At 38.2% G+C, this 15,223-nt stretch overlaps 3 protein-coding genes, 1 non-coding gene and 1 pseudogene across 4 annotated transcripts in view; 4 read left to right on the forward strand and 1 right to left on the reverse strand.

Moving 5' to 3' along the window:
* The first annotated feature begins 186 nt into the window (after positions 1-186).
* LOC105142669 (A-kinase anchor protein 9-like) lies at positions 187-3,548 on the forward strand. Its single transcript, XM_011050414.1, has 4 exons — positions 187-298; positions 425-527; positions 678-2,749; positions 2,938-3,548. The coding sequence occupies exons 1-4, from the start codon at positions 207-209 to the stop codon at positions 3,182-3,184; spliced, it is 2,514 nt and encodes an 837-aa protein (XP_011048716.1). The 5' UTR covers positions 187-206; the 3' UTR covers positions 3,185-3,548.
* A 1,253-nt stretch (positions 3,549-4,801) lies between these two features.
* Positions 4,802-4,873, forward strand: TRNAD-GUC (transfer RNA aspartic acid (anticodon GUC)). The gene has a single exon. It is a non-coding gene; the product is annotated as a tRNA-Asp (tRNA).
* On the forward strand, positions 4,814-7,788 carry LOC105142714 (low-temperature-induced 65 kDa protein-like; annotated as a pseudogene).
* A 2,335-nt stretch (positions 7,789-10,123) lies between these two features.
* LOC105142670 (pentatricopeptide repeat-containing protein At1g55630-like) lies at positions 10,124-12,097 on the forward strand. The gene has a single exon (XM_011050415.1). It carries the CDS (start codon positions 10,457-10,459, stop codon positions 11,897-11,899), a length of 1,443 nt encoding a protein of 480 aa, XP_011048717.1. The 5' UTR covers positions 10,124-10,456; the 3' UTR covers positions 11,900-12,097.
* A 1,269-nt stretch (positions 12,098-13,366) lies between these two features.
* The window catches only part of LOC105142715 (uncharacterized), a 2,773-nt gene continuing 916 nt past the window's right edge, over positions 13,367-15,223 (reverse strand). The window contains exon 4 of the mRNA XM_011050477.1: positions 13,367-13,481. Within this exon, the coding sequence (XP_011048779.1) occupies positions 13,367-13,481 (115 nt within the window). The remainder of the gene's footprint in view (positions 13,482-15,223) is intronic.

Consider the following 15,223-nt stretch of genomic DNA (forward strand, 5'->3'; position numbering starts at 1 on the left):
ACACACGCTCTTGTAATTCTCTTGATTTGACTCTATCCCTATGTTTGATTCACTCCTAGAGCAATGTCTGTCTTCAAAATGTAAATAGACCACGCCATTTCGATATGATCATTGTTTCCTCATTCTTGTAATTCTCATGATTTGACTCTATCCCTATGTTTGATTTACTCCTAGAACAATGTCTGTTTTCAAAATGTAAATAGACCATGCCATTTCGATATGATCATTGTTTCCTCATATATCAAGTAATTTTGAAACAGGTGACTATTCAGAAGATGCAGGGAGATGTTGATCCAAGGTGAACAAAAGCATTAACAATTCACAATTTGCATTTATTTATCTTTTTTACTTGCGTTTTAGCTTCTAATTTAAGTTTTTCCAATCTCCTCTCTACTAATTTACGAAACGGACTTTGTAATCTCAGAAAAATTGGAGACAATGGAGATCCTGTACTTTCTCAAGACCGAAGCTTGAAAAGCCGGCAGAGCAATGACCATACAGATGAAAATGATGAAAGTTTTACTGAAGTAAGGCCTAGAATTATCTACGTTGATATTCTGTTTCAATACAGTCCAGGAAGGGCTGAACTGAACAAGTTCCTTTTTGGCAAATCTTGAAAATGGATGGGCTGTGTTATTCAAGGTTATAACTGAAATATTCCTTGATAAATGTCACAGGACAGGGACTTGAACATTCTTTTATCACAGAATTCTGAACAAGAAAGCAGCTTCAGATCATCTGTTGGGGGCAATTCTAGCTTCAAATCAGTTCTCAGACAAGACTCAATGCCTCCAAAGGGTGCAGTCGATGGCATCACAACAAAAAACCGCTTGCATCGTAGAACAAGCACAGATTGGTCAATGGGTTCAAGGTCAGATGGAAGTTTAGTTGGCTCAACAAACAGCCCTGAACAGAGCCTTGCAAGAGAGTTTCAAGAAGGTTCAGATGAAACCATTGGAAGACTGAAAAGTGAATTATCTAGTCTAATGAGGCAGTCAGAATTATCAGAATTGGAATTACAGACTCTTCGGAAACAGATTACCAAAGAGAGTAGAAGGGGGCAGGATTTATCAATACAGGTTAAGGAACTTGAAGAGGAAAGAGATGAGCTCAAAACAGAATGTGAGCAGCTCAAGTCTTCAAGAAAATCTGTTGAAGGAGAATCCCTGAATCAATTGCGAGCCGAGTACGAGGATTCTTTGGCTCAGCTAGAAGAAATCAGGCGAGAGCTTAGTCATCAAAAGGATTTGAACACCAATCTTAAGTTGCAACTCCAGAAAACACAAGATTCAAATTCTGAGTTGATTCTTGCTGTGGGAGACCTTGATGAAATGCTGGAGGAAAAAAAAAGGGAAATATCTTGTCTGTCCAGCAAGCTAGAGGAGGCTCAGGAGAAAAAATGCAAATGCAGCATGAAAGAGGGCACGGATCAGCATGCAGTGCTTGCTCCGGAAGAAAAGGCTAGGGAAGATGATGAATTATGTCTGCTGAAGCAAAGGGTCATAGACCTATCTGATGAAATTGAGGTCCACAGAGAAAATAGAGAAAAACTGGAGAATTATATCGAACAACTCACACAGGACTTTGAGAATCTAAAGCAGGAAAACTATGATGTATCTTCCAAGTTAGAGCAGAGCAAGATACAAGAACACAAATCGTCAGAATCTTTGGCTACCATTAAAGAACTTGAATCACAGGTACAGAGATTAGAGGAAAGATTGAAGACGCAAACACAAGAATTCTCAGAATCTTTGGTTTCCATCAATGAACTGGAAATTCAGGTCAAAGGGTTGGGGAAAGAACTGGAAAAACAGGCACAAGGATTTGAAAATGACCTTGATGCCATGACACATGCCAAAATTGAGCAGGAACAGAGAGCTATCCGTGCAGAAGAGGCCTTGAGGAAGACAAGGTGGAAAAATGCTGTTACAGCAGAGCGGATTCAGGAGGAATTCAGAAAACTTTCTGTGGAAATGGCAGGCAAGTTTGATGAGAATGAGAAGCTGACAAAGAAATCAATATCAGAAGCTGATGAACTCCGAGCACAGAACAGAATTCTGGAAGACAATCTTCGGAAAGCTAACGAAGAGCTTGCACTGGTGATGGACCAGAAGGGAGTAAAAATGGAAGAACTATCAATGCAACTAGATTTGAAGACAAAACATGTAGAGCATATGTCAGTGGAATTAGAAGATGCTTCCAACCAACTGAAGCAAGGAGGAGAAATGCAAGAGGCTTTCCAAGTTGAAATTCAAATGCTGAAAAAGGAGATAGAGACACTCAGAAAAGAGAAGAATGACATCTCTGAGCAGGAAAAGGTGAACTTAAGAGATGAAACAGAGAAATTGAAGACATCTTGTGAAGAAACAAATATACTAACAGAAAGATGGAAAAGAGAGAGAGAGGAAATAGAGGAAAAAATTGCATATGCAAAGAAGGAAGCAGAAAACACAAGGCAAGAATTAGTCATTGTGAGGTCGTTAAAGGATGAAAAAGAGGCAATGATCAAGAACCTTTCATCGCAACTTCAAAGCCTCAGAGATCAGCAGATTGCGTTAAAACATAGCCTGTCCGAAGAAGAATGGGAGAGAGAAAAACTGCAGCAACAAGTAATCAAATTAAAGGGTGAACTGCAAAAGAAGGAACATGGAAATACTAGTGTAATGGAGAAGCTCTCTTTTTCAGATGAAAAGAACTTGACTCCAATGGACGATGAAATGCAGATGAAAGGAAGAAAGGGTATTGAAAGGTAAAATTTCAAGTTCTTGTTTACATCCTGATTATTGTGCCTTTTCATAGACCCACCACCTTTTTCTTGTGTAATTAATTTCCAACACTGAAAAATCTAAGCGCCTCATTGTGCATCCAAATATGTTTTAGTTTATGATCATAATCATCACTGAAATTGGTTTCATTCTTCGATATTTGTTTTGACAGAAAAGCAAGAACTTGCTCAAAGGAAGAACTAGTAGTGGGCACTTTCCACCCAATGGATGAGGGTAATCTAACTGAACTGTTGACAGAAATGGCTCAGCTAAAAGAAAAGAACAAATGTATGGAATTTGAGCTAAAAGAAATGCAAGAGAGATACTCAGAGATCAGCCTCAAATTTGCAGAAGTAGAAGGTGAAAGGCAACAGCTTGTCATGACTGTACGAAACCTCAAGAATGGTAAGAAAAGCTAGCATTCTTACTCTTTCAGACATGGATGTCAGACAAAGAAATGAAGCGTGAGTGAAGAAGCATCTGCTAAAGTGAGCCTCTGACGAGCAAGACTGTTGTTCTGTTCAACATTATGCACGTTGTAATGGGAGTTGAGCTAGAGGTGCTCTAGAAGCAGGACAAAAGTTCAGAAAGGAGTAGATCTTTCACTAAAAACATAGTAATTACATGCTCCTTTGCTTTATGCGGATTTTGTGTACTCCTTATTTGTGATGTTCATGTAGGCTATATAGTTGAAGTATTAGTGCCTAAGCTGAAACGTGGTTATATTGAGAAACTACAAGACTGAAAGTGAGATATATAAAAAGAGATACCAAATTTCAGACATCACTGTCTAGAATTTAAAGTTAAACAATGGCAGCATATTTATGTTCACTGATACCTTTTCACATTATAGTGCTTGCTGCACAGCTCCGAATGTGTTCAAGCAATCCAATTATACACCAAGACTCTCGGCTATGCAAATTTGCTGAAACTTGGTGTTTGATACAACCATGGGTGTGATAATAATATCTAAGTTGACTGTGTTAAAAGAAGTTTACCTATCATAGCTATGTTCATCAAAAAAATAATGGCATTTTTGCAGAATGTAGAGGTTAAGATATTGCAATATCATATCATGCGCAGGAAAAAATGGCATTGTTACAAGATTTAGAAGAAAAGTACAGAATTGGTACAGATGTTCAAGTACAAAACTATAGCTTTATCAACACAACCCCAGATATCTATAGCTTTCAGAACAATTCTTTCCCCTCAATTTCTCCTGAACTTTTTGCTCAGATGGTGGTGGGCACTTCCATCAGTCCAGACCAGCCTAGTCTGGCTTCCACTATCATCCATTGCAAAATATAAACCATGTAGTTGATGAAGTATCTTATTGTGATGACAATTTAACACAACAAAATTTCTCACACATGAGGGTTCCCATATCATACCTGTGTTGATCTCTTATCACTGTAAGTCCATGTTGGAATTAGAAAGGCTAGAGTTCTTTCATACCGGGATGAACTTAACAAATTTATGCTTCTTTCTGCTGCTTCTACTCATGTACTTTTCTAGGAGTGCTCCCACCATGGCACTTGAGAAATTCAAGTATAGACGGACTTCTTCTATCAGTAGCCTTTGATATATTTCCTGAACACCAAAAATGTGGAGTAGATGTATCATGTGCAAGGGGTGGAAGGAATTGCTGCAGCTACCTTCTCTTTTCCCTTACCCCGTTAAGAAACACTACAGTCCAGGGAAAACGTGGTTGTGGAGTGGCAGGGTGGATTGCCTTAGAAAGGGGCGTTCCACTTCCACTGCAATGTGATCTCTCTTCTTTAAATGGAAACCCGGTGGAATTTCCTGCAACTCCGTGTAGAAGCATCCTTCTAGGAGGGTTTTCAGTGTAATGTTTAACCCGTGCCAGTCGTTTAAGAGATCCGACTCGTCATCAACTCAAGAAATATCATGTGATTACCCTATAAGAATAACAATATTCGATCACTTATAACTAATATTTATCCTTCACCGTCAAAGCAAGTTTTGAACATTTTTATATAGTTAAATAATACATTAATTATTCCCATTCCAACAAGGTCGTTGTAGTATAGTGGTGAGTATTCCCGCCTGTCACGCGGGTGACCCGGGTTCGATCCCCGGCAACGGCGTCCTTTTGTTTTTTGGTCGATCACGAATTATTTTGTCCTTCTCTCTTCAAATTTCAACAAGGGTCTGTGTTTCTTTCCAAACCAAAAGCCGACGACACATCACTGGAGTACACTACAGACACAACGGACTTTATTTCTTTGATATACTGGAGGGTAAAACTTGATATCATCCACTAGTGGAATCAACTTTGGTCCTCTCCCTGTAAGTCCATACAATTTGATGATATTCAATAGACCCTTGTGATTTTTTTGATAAAGTTTACCCACTCCCGTCGACCACTCTCTCCGGCATTGCCACCGCGTGTACAAGCAGCTCTGGTACGTGTCAGGAAATGGAGATATCATGCTTACACGTGTCGAATGCCCTTCAAACCCACCTCCATGCAAGTGGGGCAACTGCAAGATGTTCTTGTCTTGGTCCCTCTACAAAATTATTCCATTTTTTTATTCCCTGGATGGTTATCTTTTTCTGTCGAGAAAGTAACTGACTGATAGAAAATTGTTTTCGGTCTAATCTCTGGCAATTTCTGCTTTCGCTATGGAGCCACTAATGGCACGCACACTCGGTGTTCATGACCATGAACATGGTCCCAAGAATGTTGGACTGCATCCTGGTAAGAACCTTATTTACTTAATTTCCTATTTTATTGAAGCGTGGTTTATGTTTTTGTTAAGTTTTATGTACTGTGAAATGTTGGCGCTAGAGGGTGAAGATGAGCATCGCCATGATAAGAAGTCAGTGTTGAAGAAAGTGAAGGATAAAGCCAAGAAATTGAAGGAAAAAGTGAATAAAACAGCAGCCTATAGTTCTGCTTCTCTTAGAAACTCAGCCCATGGACAAGGGGGAGGGTTAAGTGACCGTAGGACATATTATGGAGGTCCACCGAAAAAGTGAATAAAACTGCAGCCTATAGTTCTGCTTCTCTTAGAAACTCAGCCCATGGACAAGGGGGAGGGTTAAGTGACCGTAGGACATATTATGGAGGTCCAACAACAATGCAAGAAGAACATTCAGGCACTGATCCCATAACGAGCTCTGTTCTTGGACAAGAGGAAGATGAGTTAGCACCCCCAAAAGTTCTTCTCGAAAGGACAACTGCTATTAAAGAAGTACCTCATGCCCCAGTTAATTCGCCTGCTGATACCGTTAAAGGTTTTGTTCACGAACAAGAGAGGATTCGAGGGCAACCTGAAGTTAATTTGGAAGCACCAGTAGGGTTGGAGGAGGATCCTCACGCCCCAAAGGATAGACTTGTGGATAATGCTCCTTCTAATTATCAGACTAGGTCACTGATCCAACTGGTTCTGGCAAGTTCTGTTCAATGTTTGCATGCCAACAAGGCCTTTTTGGCATTGATGTTTGGGAAATTTTTTTGTCTTTCAGAGGGGCTAATTATTGCATTTTGCAGGAGGGAAAGAGGCTGGAAAAACTCAATGCTTCAGTCTTTTGAAAAAATGAATATCTATGATGAATCGAAACAAGGAGAAAAGAAGGACTCATCTGTCAGACCGCGTGATGCTCAGCCCTCTATGTTTCCCACTGGGAGCCATGACCAATTTTCTGCAGAACCAACTCCCCCAATTTCCAATAACCCCAAAGAGAACCCAGAATCAGGTTCAGAGTCCATTGACACCTCGAAAATCAAGGAGCAACCACGAGGTACCATTGCTGAGAAACCATCAAACCAGAGCAGCAACACTGGAAAAACCTACTCTGCGACTTCTGCAATTGCTGATAAAGAAAGATCTGCCACAAATGTCATAGCTTCCGAGTTTGGATATATAGAGAGAGACGATAATATTCAAGAACATGAAGTGGCACATGAAGGACAAAATGCTGCCAGCATCGTCAGTGGAATATGGAAAGAAAATCGCTGCAACTGTGACAGAGAAATTCACTCCAGTGTGAAAAACTTGTTGGTTTAGGCAGTACTGTGATGTCAAAAGTCCATGGCAATACTAACACTAGCACCAACACCAGCAATGAAGCAGACAACATGATTAAAGGGAAAGATAAAGGGGTGTCAGTGAGACTATTTCGTGGAGAAGTTGAGTCCTGGAGAAGAAGACAAGGCGCTCTCTGAAGTTATTTCAGAGACTTTGAACAAGGGGAAGGCTGAGGCAGTGACAGAGTCGGAGGAGGTGAAGAGGAGGTTAGAGAGTAGTAGTCCAGAAGAGCATTCTGGTGAAAGGGTGGATTCAGGCTCTGTGCATATTCCTGATAAAACTCTGGTTGATAAGCTTAAAGGTGCTGTTGGTTCTTTGTTTGTCAAAGGTGAAGGGTCCAGGGCATCTCAGCAGCATCCCCTTAGTAACTCCAATGCAGGTAGAGATTAATCATGGTCTTGATTTGAATTTGAAAATTGAGTTTTTAGGAAAGAATTAGAAAACTGACTTTAATTGATTGTTTTGTTAGCAGTTACTCAAGGGCTTTCTTCTACTTATGCTAGTGGAGAAGAAATAGGGGATAGGAGACTTCAGGAGTCGAGAAACTGAGGAGCAAGCAATGTCTACTAAGATAGACTGTTTTTAACATAGCTGGTTTTTCCACTAATTATGAAAAGTTGTTTTCCTTAAGTGTTGTGTGGATGGAACAAAAGTCCATGGCAATACTAACACTAGCACCAACACCAGCAATGAAGCAGACAACATGATTAAAGGGAAAGATAAAGGGGTGTCAGTGAGACTATTTCGTGGAGAAGTTGAGTCCTGGAGAAGAAGACAAGGCGCTCTCTGAAGTTATTTCAGAGACTTTGAACAAGGGGAAGGCTGAGGCAGTGACAGAGTCGGAGGAGGTGAAGAGGAGGTTAGAGAGTAGTGGTCCAGGAGAGCATTCTGGTGAAAGGTTCCATTTAGGCTCTGTGCATATTCCTGATAAAACTCTGGTTGATAAGCTTAAAGGTACTGTTGGTTCTTTGTTTGTCAAAGGTGAAGGGTCCAGGGCATCTCAGCAGCATAGTTACTCCAATGCAGGTAGAGATTAATCATGGTCTTGATTTGAATTTGAAAATTGAGTTTTTAGGAAAGAATTAGAAAACTGACTTTAATTGATTGTTTTGTTAGCAGTTACTCAAGGGCTTTCTTCTACTTATGCTAGTGGAGAAGAAATAGGGGATAGGAGACTTCAGGAGTCGAGAAACTGAGGAGCAAGCAATGTCTACTAAGATAGACTTGTGTGTTTTTAACATAGCTGGTTTTTCTACTAATTATGAAAAGGTGTTTTCCTTAAGTGTTGTGTGGATGGAACTGTAATGAAATTGTAATGGCACTGCATGGATATATAAATTGTCGTGGACACTATGGAATTCCATGTTATCTAACTCTCAAGATCTGCTTTGGTCCATCATGTTATATATTTTCTTAAATATATATTATAAATTTTTTAATCTTTTGAGAAAAAAAGGGAAAAAATTCAATTTTTTAAGTGTAATTCTATATTAACCAATCAAAGTAACACAGATTACTCAAATTGCGAGGATGAAGAAAACGGGATTTGAGCTTGGATTTTCATCAATGGACAAAGTGATGGGATAGGAGGAAGTCCAGTAAAGAAGTTCATGTAAGAGGCTTCTGGTGAAAGGTGGATTCTGATTCTGTGATTAATTTACAAGGCTATGATTGATGAGCTAAAAGGTGCTAGTGATTCTTTGTTAAAGGTAAAGAGTCCTGTTCATCTCAGCAGAAGCCATCTGGTTCCTCCAATTCAGGCAATCCTTCCTGTCTTGAATTGAATTTGAAACCTGATCAGTTTTAAGTAAATTCTGAAAATTCATTGCATCACTCACATAGTATTTCTGATTGGCTATGCTGGTATGTCTTTTGCTGTTTTACCAAGCTGGAGTCAAAGGGTTTTTTTCTACTTGTGCCAGTGGAGGGAGAAGAGACTCGAGGAATCAGTGACTTGAGCTTGTTGAATTTTCAGAGTGATTGTGTTTGTTTTAATAGTGATCATCACTATCATCATCACTTCCAATTGTATTCAAGCAAGAGAGTGCAGAAGCAGTTCCTCTGTGGTATTAATATTATGTTCAAATTTGAGCATCCAAACGGTGAAAGTTTGGTGTGATGGTGATAGTTGTGATTTGCTTGAATAAATCAGAAATATTAGGAAGGAAATAAATGGATGGATCAAGTAATATTCTTGATAAGAAATTCTAAAAAGTTACGCATTTCTTTGATGCTGTGAGGTCCTTGTTCCTAAAAGCATAAAATTGAAGCTGCTTTGAGTGCGCTGCAAGTTCCTGATGATTTAACTCTTTGACACATTGGACTTATTCGGAGTGCATCTATTATGTGGGTTCGAGGAAATGTGATGATGATATGATTAAGGATTCACAAAAATAATCTTTAAAAAATATAAATTACGATCAAAATGTAAAGATATACAACTCAAACTAACTCAAAATTTAAAATGATTTAAGTTGAAAAAAAAGAAATTAAGTTAATTAGTGACTTTATAGATCTAGGTTGAACTTGTTAAAACTTGAATTGTAATTTATTTATTTATTTATTTTTTAAAAAATAATATATTATTTTGATCTTTTTAATAAATATATTATTTAAAATTAACCTGGTTAATTTTCCTAGTATACGATTCAAGCTTTAATATAAATCAATATTTAAAGTATCTAAAAATATAATTATAATTATTTTTAGAGTATTTTTTGCTTAGAAATATATTTAAAAAATATTTTTTAAATTAACATACCAAAATAATTTAAGAATATTAAAAAAATATGAATTTAAATTAAAATAAATAAAATAATTTTTTAAAAAACGTTTTCAAAATAAAAAACAAACAGTCTATTAAATCAGTTTTTATAAATATAATGGTGAGAAATGAGACAGAGATCGCCTAGGCCCTGCGTATATAATATTAGGGTTCTCTCTAGCTTCAATTATACCACTGCTTTTGGATACATATATTGTAAATTTGGACCATTGGGCCTCTAACAGTGAGTTCCCCTTTCTATAGTGCCATACCTGTCTTGGGCCTTGGCCTTACACTCAAACACCAACCAGTCTAAACTCCAAGTCCACTTACGTGGTTATTTTCTTGAAGTGACATGTTTTTCTACGAAAAACTTTTGATTGCAGGGCTTAATCCCCTCGCATTTGGGGTTTTTATTTTGTTCACTGCAGTCCTTTCCCTTCCTTTTACAAAAATATAAATATAAACACCCTGCTGAAGGGCTGTAAGCACCTTATGCTTAATCTTTTCAACAAATAGGTTAGAACCAGGTGGAAGGGCTGTAAGCACCTCAAAAGACTTATGCTTAATCTTTTCAACAAATAGGTTAGAATCAGGTGAGTCCCCAGCTTTTTCTCATTCTCTAATGTCTTTTTTGGGGCCATCTCGCTTGAATTTGCCTTGCAGTTCCTCTGTTCAATGAGCATTTGCTGTAAAGGTAAAACCCTTATTTCGTTCAATTGAGTTGTTTCTGTTTGATGGGTATTTCTCAATTTTATTGTCGAAAAAGTTTCAAGCTCTATGAGGTGGAAAGTTTCAATCTTTTGGTTGGTTTCTTGGATTTGTTGAGTATTGTAAAGCTGGTGAGATAATGGGTCTAATAAGGTCAAACAATGAACTCTGCAGCTTTATTTGGTATGAGGGTAGTTCATAAATTTTTGTGCTTTCCTTCCATTTCGAGGAGGTTATGTGATTATAGTTTTGATGGTGGTGATAATAATGATAATGGGTTTCAATATGTTGAAGAACCCTTGAAGAGAATGTATAAATGTTCAGATTTTGATTCTTTTCAGAGTGAAAGTTGTGTTGAGGAGGAACATTTCTCAGTTAGGCGTAGTTATGTTGAGTGCACAAGGATTGATGCTGACAGAGTTCTTGATATTCTAAGACGAGATGGCCCTGGATTTGATGCGAAAAGGGCTTTAAGTGAGTTAGAGATAAAGGTTTCGTGGCTTCTTGTGAGAGAAGTTTTTACTGGAATTTTGAGGAACATAAATGAGGAGAACAAAACCAGGTGTGCGAAATTGGGGTTTAAGTTTTTCATGTGGTCTGATCAGCAGGGAAATTACAAGCACACGGGTAATTCATACCATTTGTTAATGAAGATATTTGCAGAGTGTGAGGAGTTTAGGGCGATGTGGAAACTAGCTGATGAGATGGTTGAGAAGGGGTTTCACACTACAGCACAGACATTTAATATATTAATTTGTACTTGCGGTGAGGCTGGTTTGGCTATGAATGTTGTGGAAAGGTTCATTAGGTCAAAAACATTCAATTTTAGGCCTTACAAGAACTCCTACAATGCGATTCTGCATTCACTACTGGTTCTGCGTCAGTACAAGTTGATTGAGTGGGTATATCAGCATATGTTGGAGGAGCGTCATTCCCCGGATGTTCTTACTTATAATGTTATTTTGTATGCAAAATGTAGGTTGGGGAAGGCACCTGAGTTTCATAGATTACTTGATGAAATGCTTAGTTGTGGAATTTTTCCAGATTTTCACACCTATAACATCCTTCTACATGTTTATGGAAAGACAAACAATCCAGTTGCTGCACTTGATCTCTTGAATGCTATGAAGGAAGCGAGTATTGATCCTACTGCTCTTCATTACACTACGTTGATAGATGGACTGGGTCGGGCTGGAAATTTACTTGGCTGCCAGTATTTTTTTGATGAAATGATAAAAGCTGGATGCATACCAGATGTTGTCTGTTACACAGTAATGATCACAGGATATATAATGAATGGTGAGCTTGAAAAGGCACAAGAAATGTTTGAAGACATGATAGTCAATGGCCAATTACCAAATGTATTTACATATAATTCTATGATTCGTGGGCTTTGTATGGCTGGGAAGTTTGAGGAAGCATGTTCCATGCTCAAAGAAATGGAATCCAGAGGCTGCAATCCTAATTTTCATGTGTACAGAACCTTGGTAAGAAATTTGCGGAATGCTGGAAAGCTTTCGGAAGCTCATGAAGTGATAAAGCAGATGATAGAGAAAAGCCAATACAGCCATCTAGTGACAAAGATCAAAAGATATAAGAGATGATGCGATGGTACATGTTGTACCTTATTTAATTTTCAATTGTAACTTCATGGGAGCATTCTCAATGATTCAGCTCAATTGATGCCTTGTACCTGATTCCAGTATTATTTTTCATGGAAATTAGTAGGGTAAAGTATGCATATCTTTTCTCCCTGGTCTCATTTACTCTTGAGATAGAATAGAAGGCTTGGTTTTCCTTTATATTTCTTACGTGAAGTTTTTGAAAAACTTCTCTGGATCATCAGCTTCTTGTGATGCTTCTGCCTATCTGAAAGTTGCTGTGTTCTAGTAGTATTGATATAATGATTTCTAAGTTTTCAATTCATTTATGTGCATCCTACCATTATGATGATGCTACATGATTTTTTTGTTAACCCTCATTTCTACCAGGAGCTGGGATGATAATTTCTTTTGGCACTCAAGCTATCTTTTGAAACTGATATCATTATCTCAATCATTGATCATTTTGTAAGTGGAAGTTGAAAATGGCCTTTGTAATGAGGAAACACCATAAGAATATGGATCTTGGAAGTTTTAAAGAATAAGATTGGATGCTAATCAGACTGGCTAGTAGGTTGACCTGGAACCTAGTGGATTTAAACTGCTTTGAGTTGAAAAAGAAAAAAAAAAAACCTGGGTTGATTAGTGACTTTCAATATCTATGGGTTTAGTGTTCTGTAAACTACTGTGACTTTCCAGTTTTGTATTAAATTACTTTACCCTTTATTTACTTGAATGTTTGAAAGTTTATATTTTGAACCTTCATCTCAGAAGTTATATTGTTTATGGATCGATGTGTAATTCTTTTCCGCATTTAGTTTGTGATCGGTAATTGAGAATTCCAAGTGTTAGCATTTTGGTTATTTTGAGGTTAAGATTTCAGGAGTTTGGTGTTTCAAGGGAGGATTCTGAGTAGGTGTCGTGGAATAGGGTTAGATGAGGGTAAAAAGTGAAGGCTGTGGCCGTGCCATTGAAGTTGGTGATGCAGGTGTGCCACTGGTTACGCAGGTGGGGGTAATGGATTGGTAGAGAAAAATAATGTAATTGTGGCAGCAGTTGTTTCAATGTCAGTGCTGCTAATAACCTTGCCGTATTAAGGTGCCCATGGACCAGTTGCTCATATCTAGTGACGGCGCTCACAACAGTGGCACATCAGGAGCAATGTAAATCCTTGTCAATGTTTACTGGAATTAAGATCTTTTTGTGAAAAGAACAGTGACTTTTGGAATTGGAGAATGGAACTGCAAAAATACTGAACTTTAAACTTCAATGCGGTCTATGGGAAGAAAGTTGATTCAAGAAAGAAAAATGTGGTTGGTGCATATGACGAGAATTGAGGTTTCTTGGTAAGAGCAATTCTTAAATTATCAAAAGATGGTGACAATTCCATGTATGAAAATTCTTCTCTCCTAACCTCAAGAATTTTCCTTTGAAGGCCAAATACCTTTTATACTGTTATTCTTGGAACTTCTATTCTGCTATTTGTTCACTGTGCCTCTGTGCGACTATCCCATGATAACCTTCGGCCATGTTCCAGTTGTATGAGCGTGACATCTGATTGAGAACTTCATATTTGTGAGCTACACTGAAAGATGGAGACATCAAGAAAACTTGCCGCAATTTTCCTGCATTGGATTGCTTTTGGAACACGGCACTAATTATTTCTTTTGAGATTTTTGTCACCACTGTCCACAAGTTGCAACAGACCAGCTGCGCTTCACGATTTTGTTCTTCCGTGTAAAGCTAGTCCATCTGCTGGGCCAATTTGGCAGACTATCGGAGTTTACCATTGTACTGATCATTAACCAAGTTCCAGCCATGCTGACGTGTAAGAGTTTTGGCAGCAGCCCAAATGACAATTATGTTTCTGGGCTGCTCGTATTGTCATCATTTCTCAAAGAGCATGCCGTAGCCAGTTGAGAACGTGAAAATGATTTGCATAGCAAGACAAAACAGGCCAGATCATGGTGCTCAATAATTGTGGAGGATGTGTTTGATTCCTTTATCCCCTGTTAGTATTATATCTAGGTAGTTTTTGATATCTTTGACATCATTGAAATTAAACGGGGCAGAACAGGCCTGTCAAAACTCTTACGAGGCTACGACTTGATTCTAAACCGCTCCGACTTGTATATCCTAGCAATTCTATACGGGTATCATTGCCTTCCTTCACATAGTTTCTGCTGTGATGTTACAAGATGAGATCAGGAATCTGGAATTAGCAGGTACTTTTGTGTGTTGAGGCTTTCAAAATCTAGCTGGCCAAGGTTTTCTGTGCCTACCTAATTTTAAAGTCCTAAGCATTGTTTCTTGTCAACTAGCGTGCTGAATGACGAACCAGCCCACTAAACATTATAATTAGGAGCCTAGCAAGACAAAAACAGATTCTGTTCTTCCTTTTTAATTTGATAATGAAAATGGCTCTAGATTTGGTGCCATAAATTTCCATTTCATGAATCCAGCACATGGTATCTCGGTGCATCAACTGTTTCATGCTTTCCTTATCTCATCTTTCTTTTTTTTAGATCTTCGAACCCATCCACGAATTGTTCATGGTAAGGTGACCTCATTGATGTCACTCTCTTGCATTCTCCCTCGTAATCTTTGAAAGAAAGAATGATGCAATTTGCCTGTCCTTCTGTTTACTTTTTTCCGGTGAAGGAATCTTAATGGCACATGCAGTGGAGAATGTATTTTGGATGGACAATGACCCTTTAACTAATAGGAAGAGGAAGCTCGTTTGACCGAACTTTGTCCTCCATTACACAAAACCAGCGAGATTTCCTAAATTACATGTAAAAAGAAGATCCCAAATTACATTAGCTTAATCAACATTGCTAATATCAAAGGAAGGTTGTTAAAATGATGCATAGGATTAGCATCCAAAAGCGCTAAAATAATAGGATAATATAAAGAGAGAGAAACCCTTCTGCCTGGCTCTAGCCAGTAACCAAGTGCTACAATTCAGCAAGTGAAGACATGGTATGAAAAACAAGCAAGCAAACTATTTCCTTGTGCAATTCAAAGCTCCACTTTTGTACATGGGTTCTTGAGATATATAGATTCTAGGAGGGTTCTTTTTCATGGGCAAAGCTCCTCTCTCAAAAACTTATTACAGTATGTATTTAGCTCTGTTTAGAATAATTAAGCTTATAACTCAAGGCAAGAAGGAGGAGGAAGAGAGGGGGGGTGAATAATTCTTGGTTTAATTGATTACTTCTTCTCCTCCTCTTTCTTTTCTTCCTTCTTTTCTTCCTTCTTTTCTTCCTTCTTTTCTTCCTTCTTTTCTTCCTTCTTTTCTTCCTCTTTTCTTCCTTATTTTCTTCC

The sequence above is a fragment of the Populus euphratica genome, unplaced genomic scaffold (assembly GCF_000495115.2).
Source record: "Populus euphratica unplaced genomic scaffold, PopEup_1.0 scaffold148.1, whole genome shotgun sequence".
Taxonomy (NCBI): domain Eukaryota; kingdom Viridiplantae; phylum Streptophyta; class Magnoliopsida; order Malpighiales; family Salicaceae; genus Populus; species Populus euphratica.

Coding starts and splice junctions, on each gene's coding strand:
- LOC105142669 (XM_011050414.1), top strand. CDS start 207: ATGCCATTTCGATATGATCATTGTTTCCTCATATATCAAGTAATTTTG. Junction 299..424: donor CAGGGAGATGTTGATCCAAG/GTGAACAAAAGC, acceptor TTGTAATCTCAG/AAAAATTGGAGACAATGGAG. Junction 528..677: donor ATGATGAAAGTTTTACTGAA/GTAAGGCCTAGA, acceptor TAAATGTCACAG/GACAGGGACTTGAACATTCT.
- LOC105142670 (XM_011050415.1), top strand. CDS start 10,457: ATGAACTCTGCAGCTTTATTTGGTATGAGGGTAGTTCATAAATTTTTG.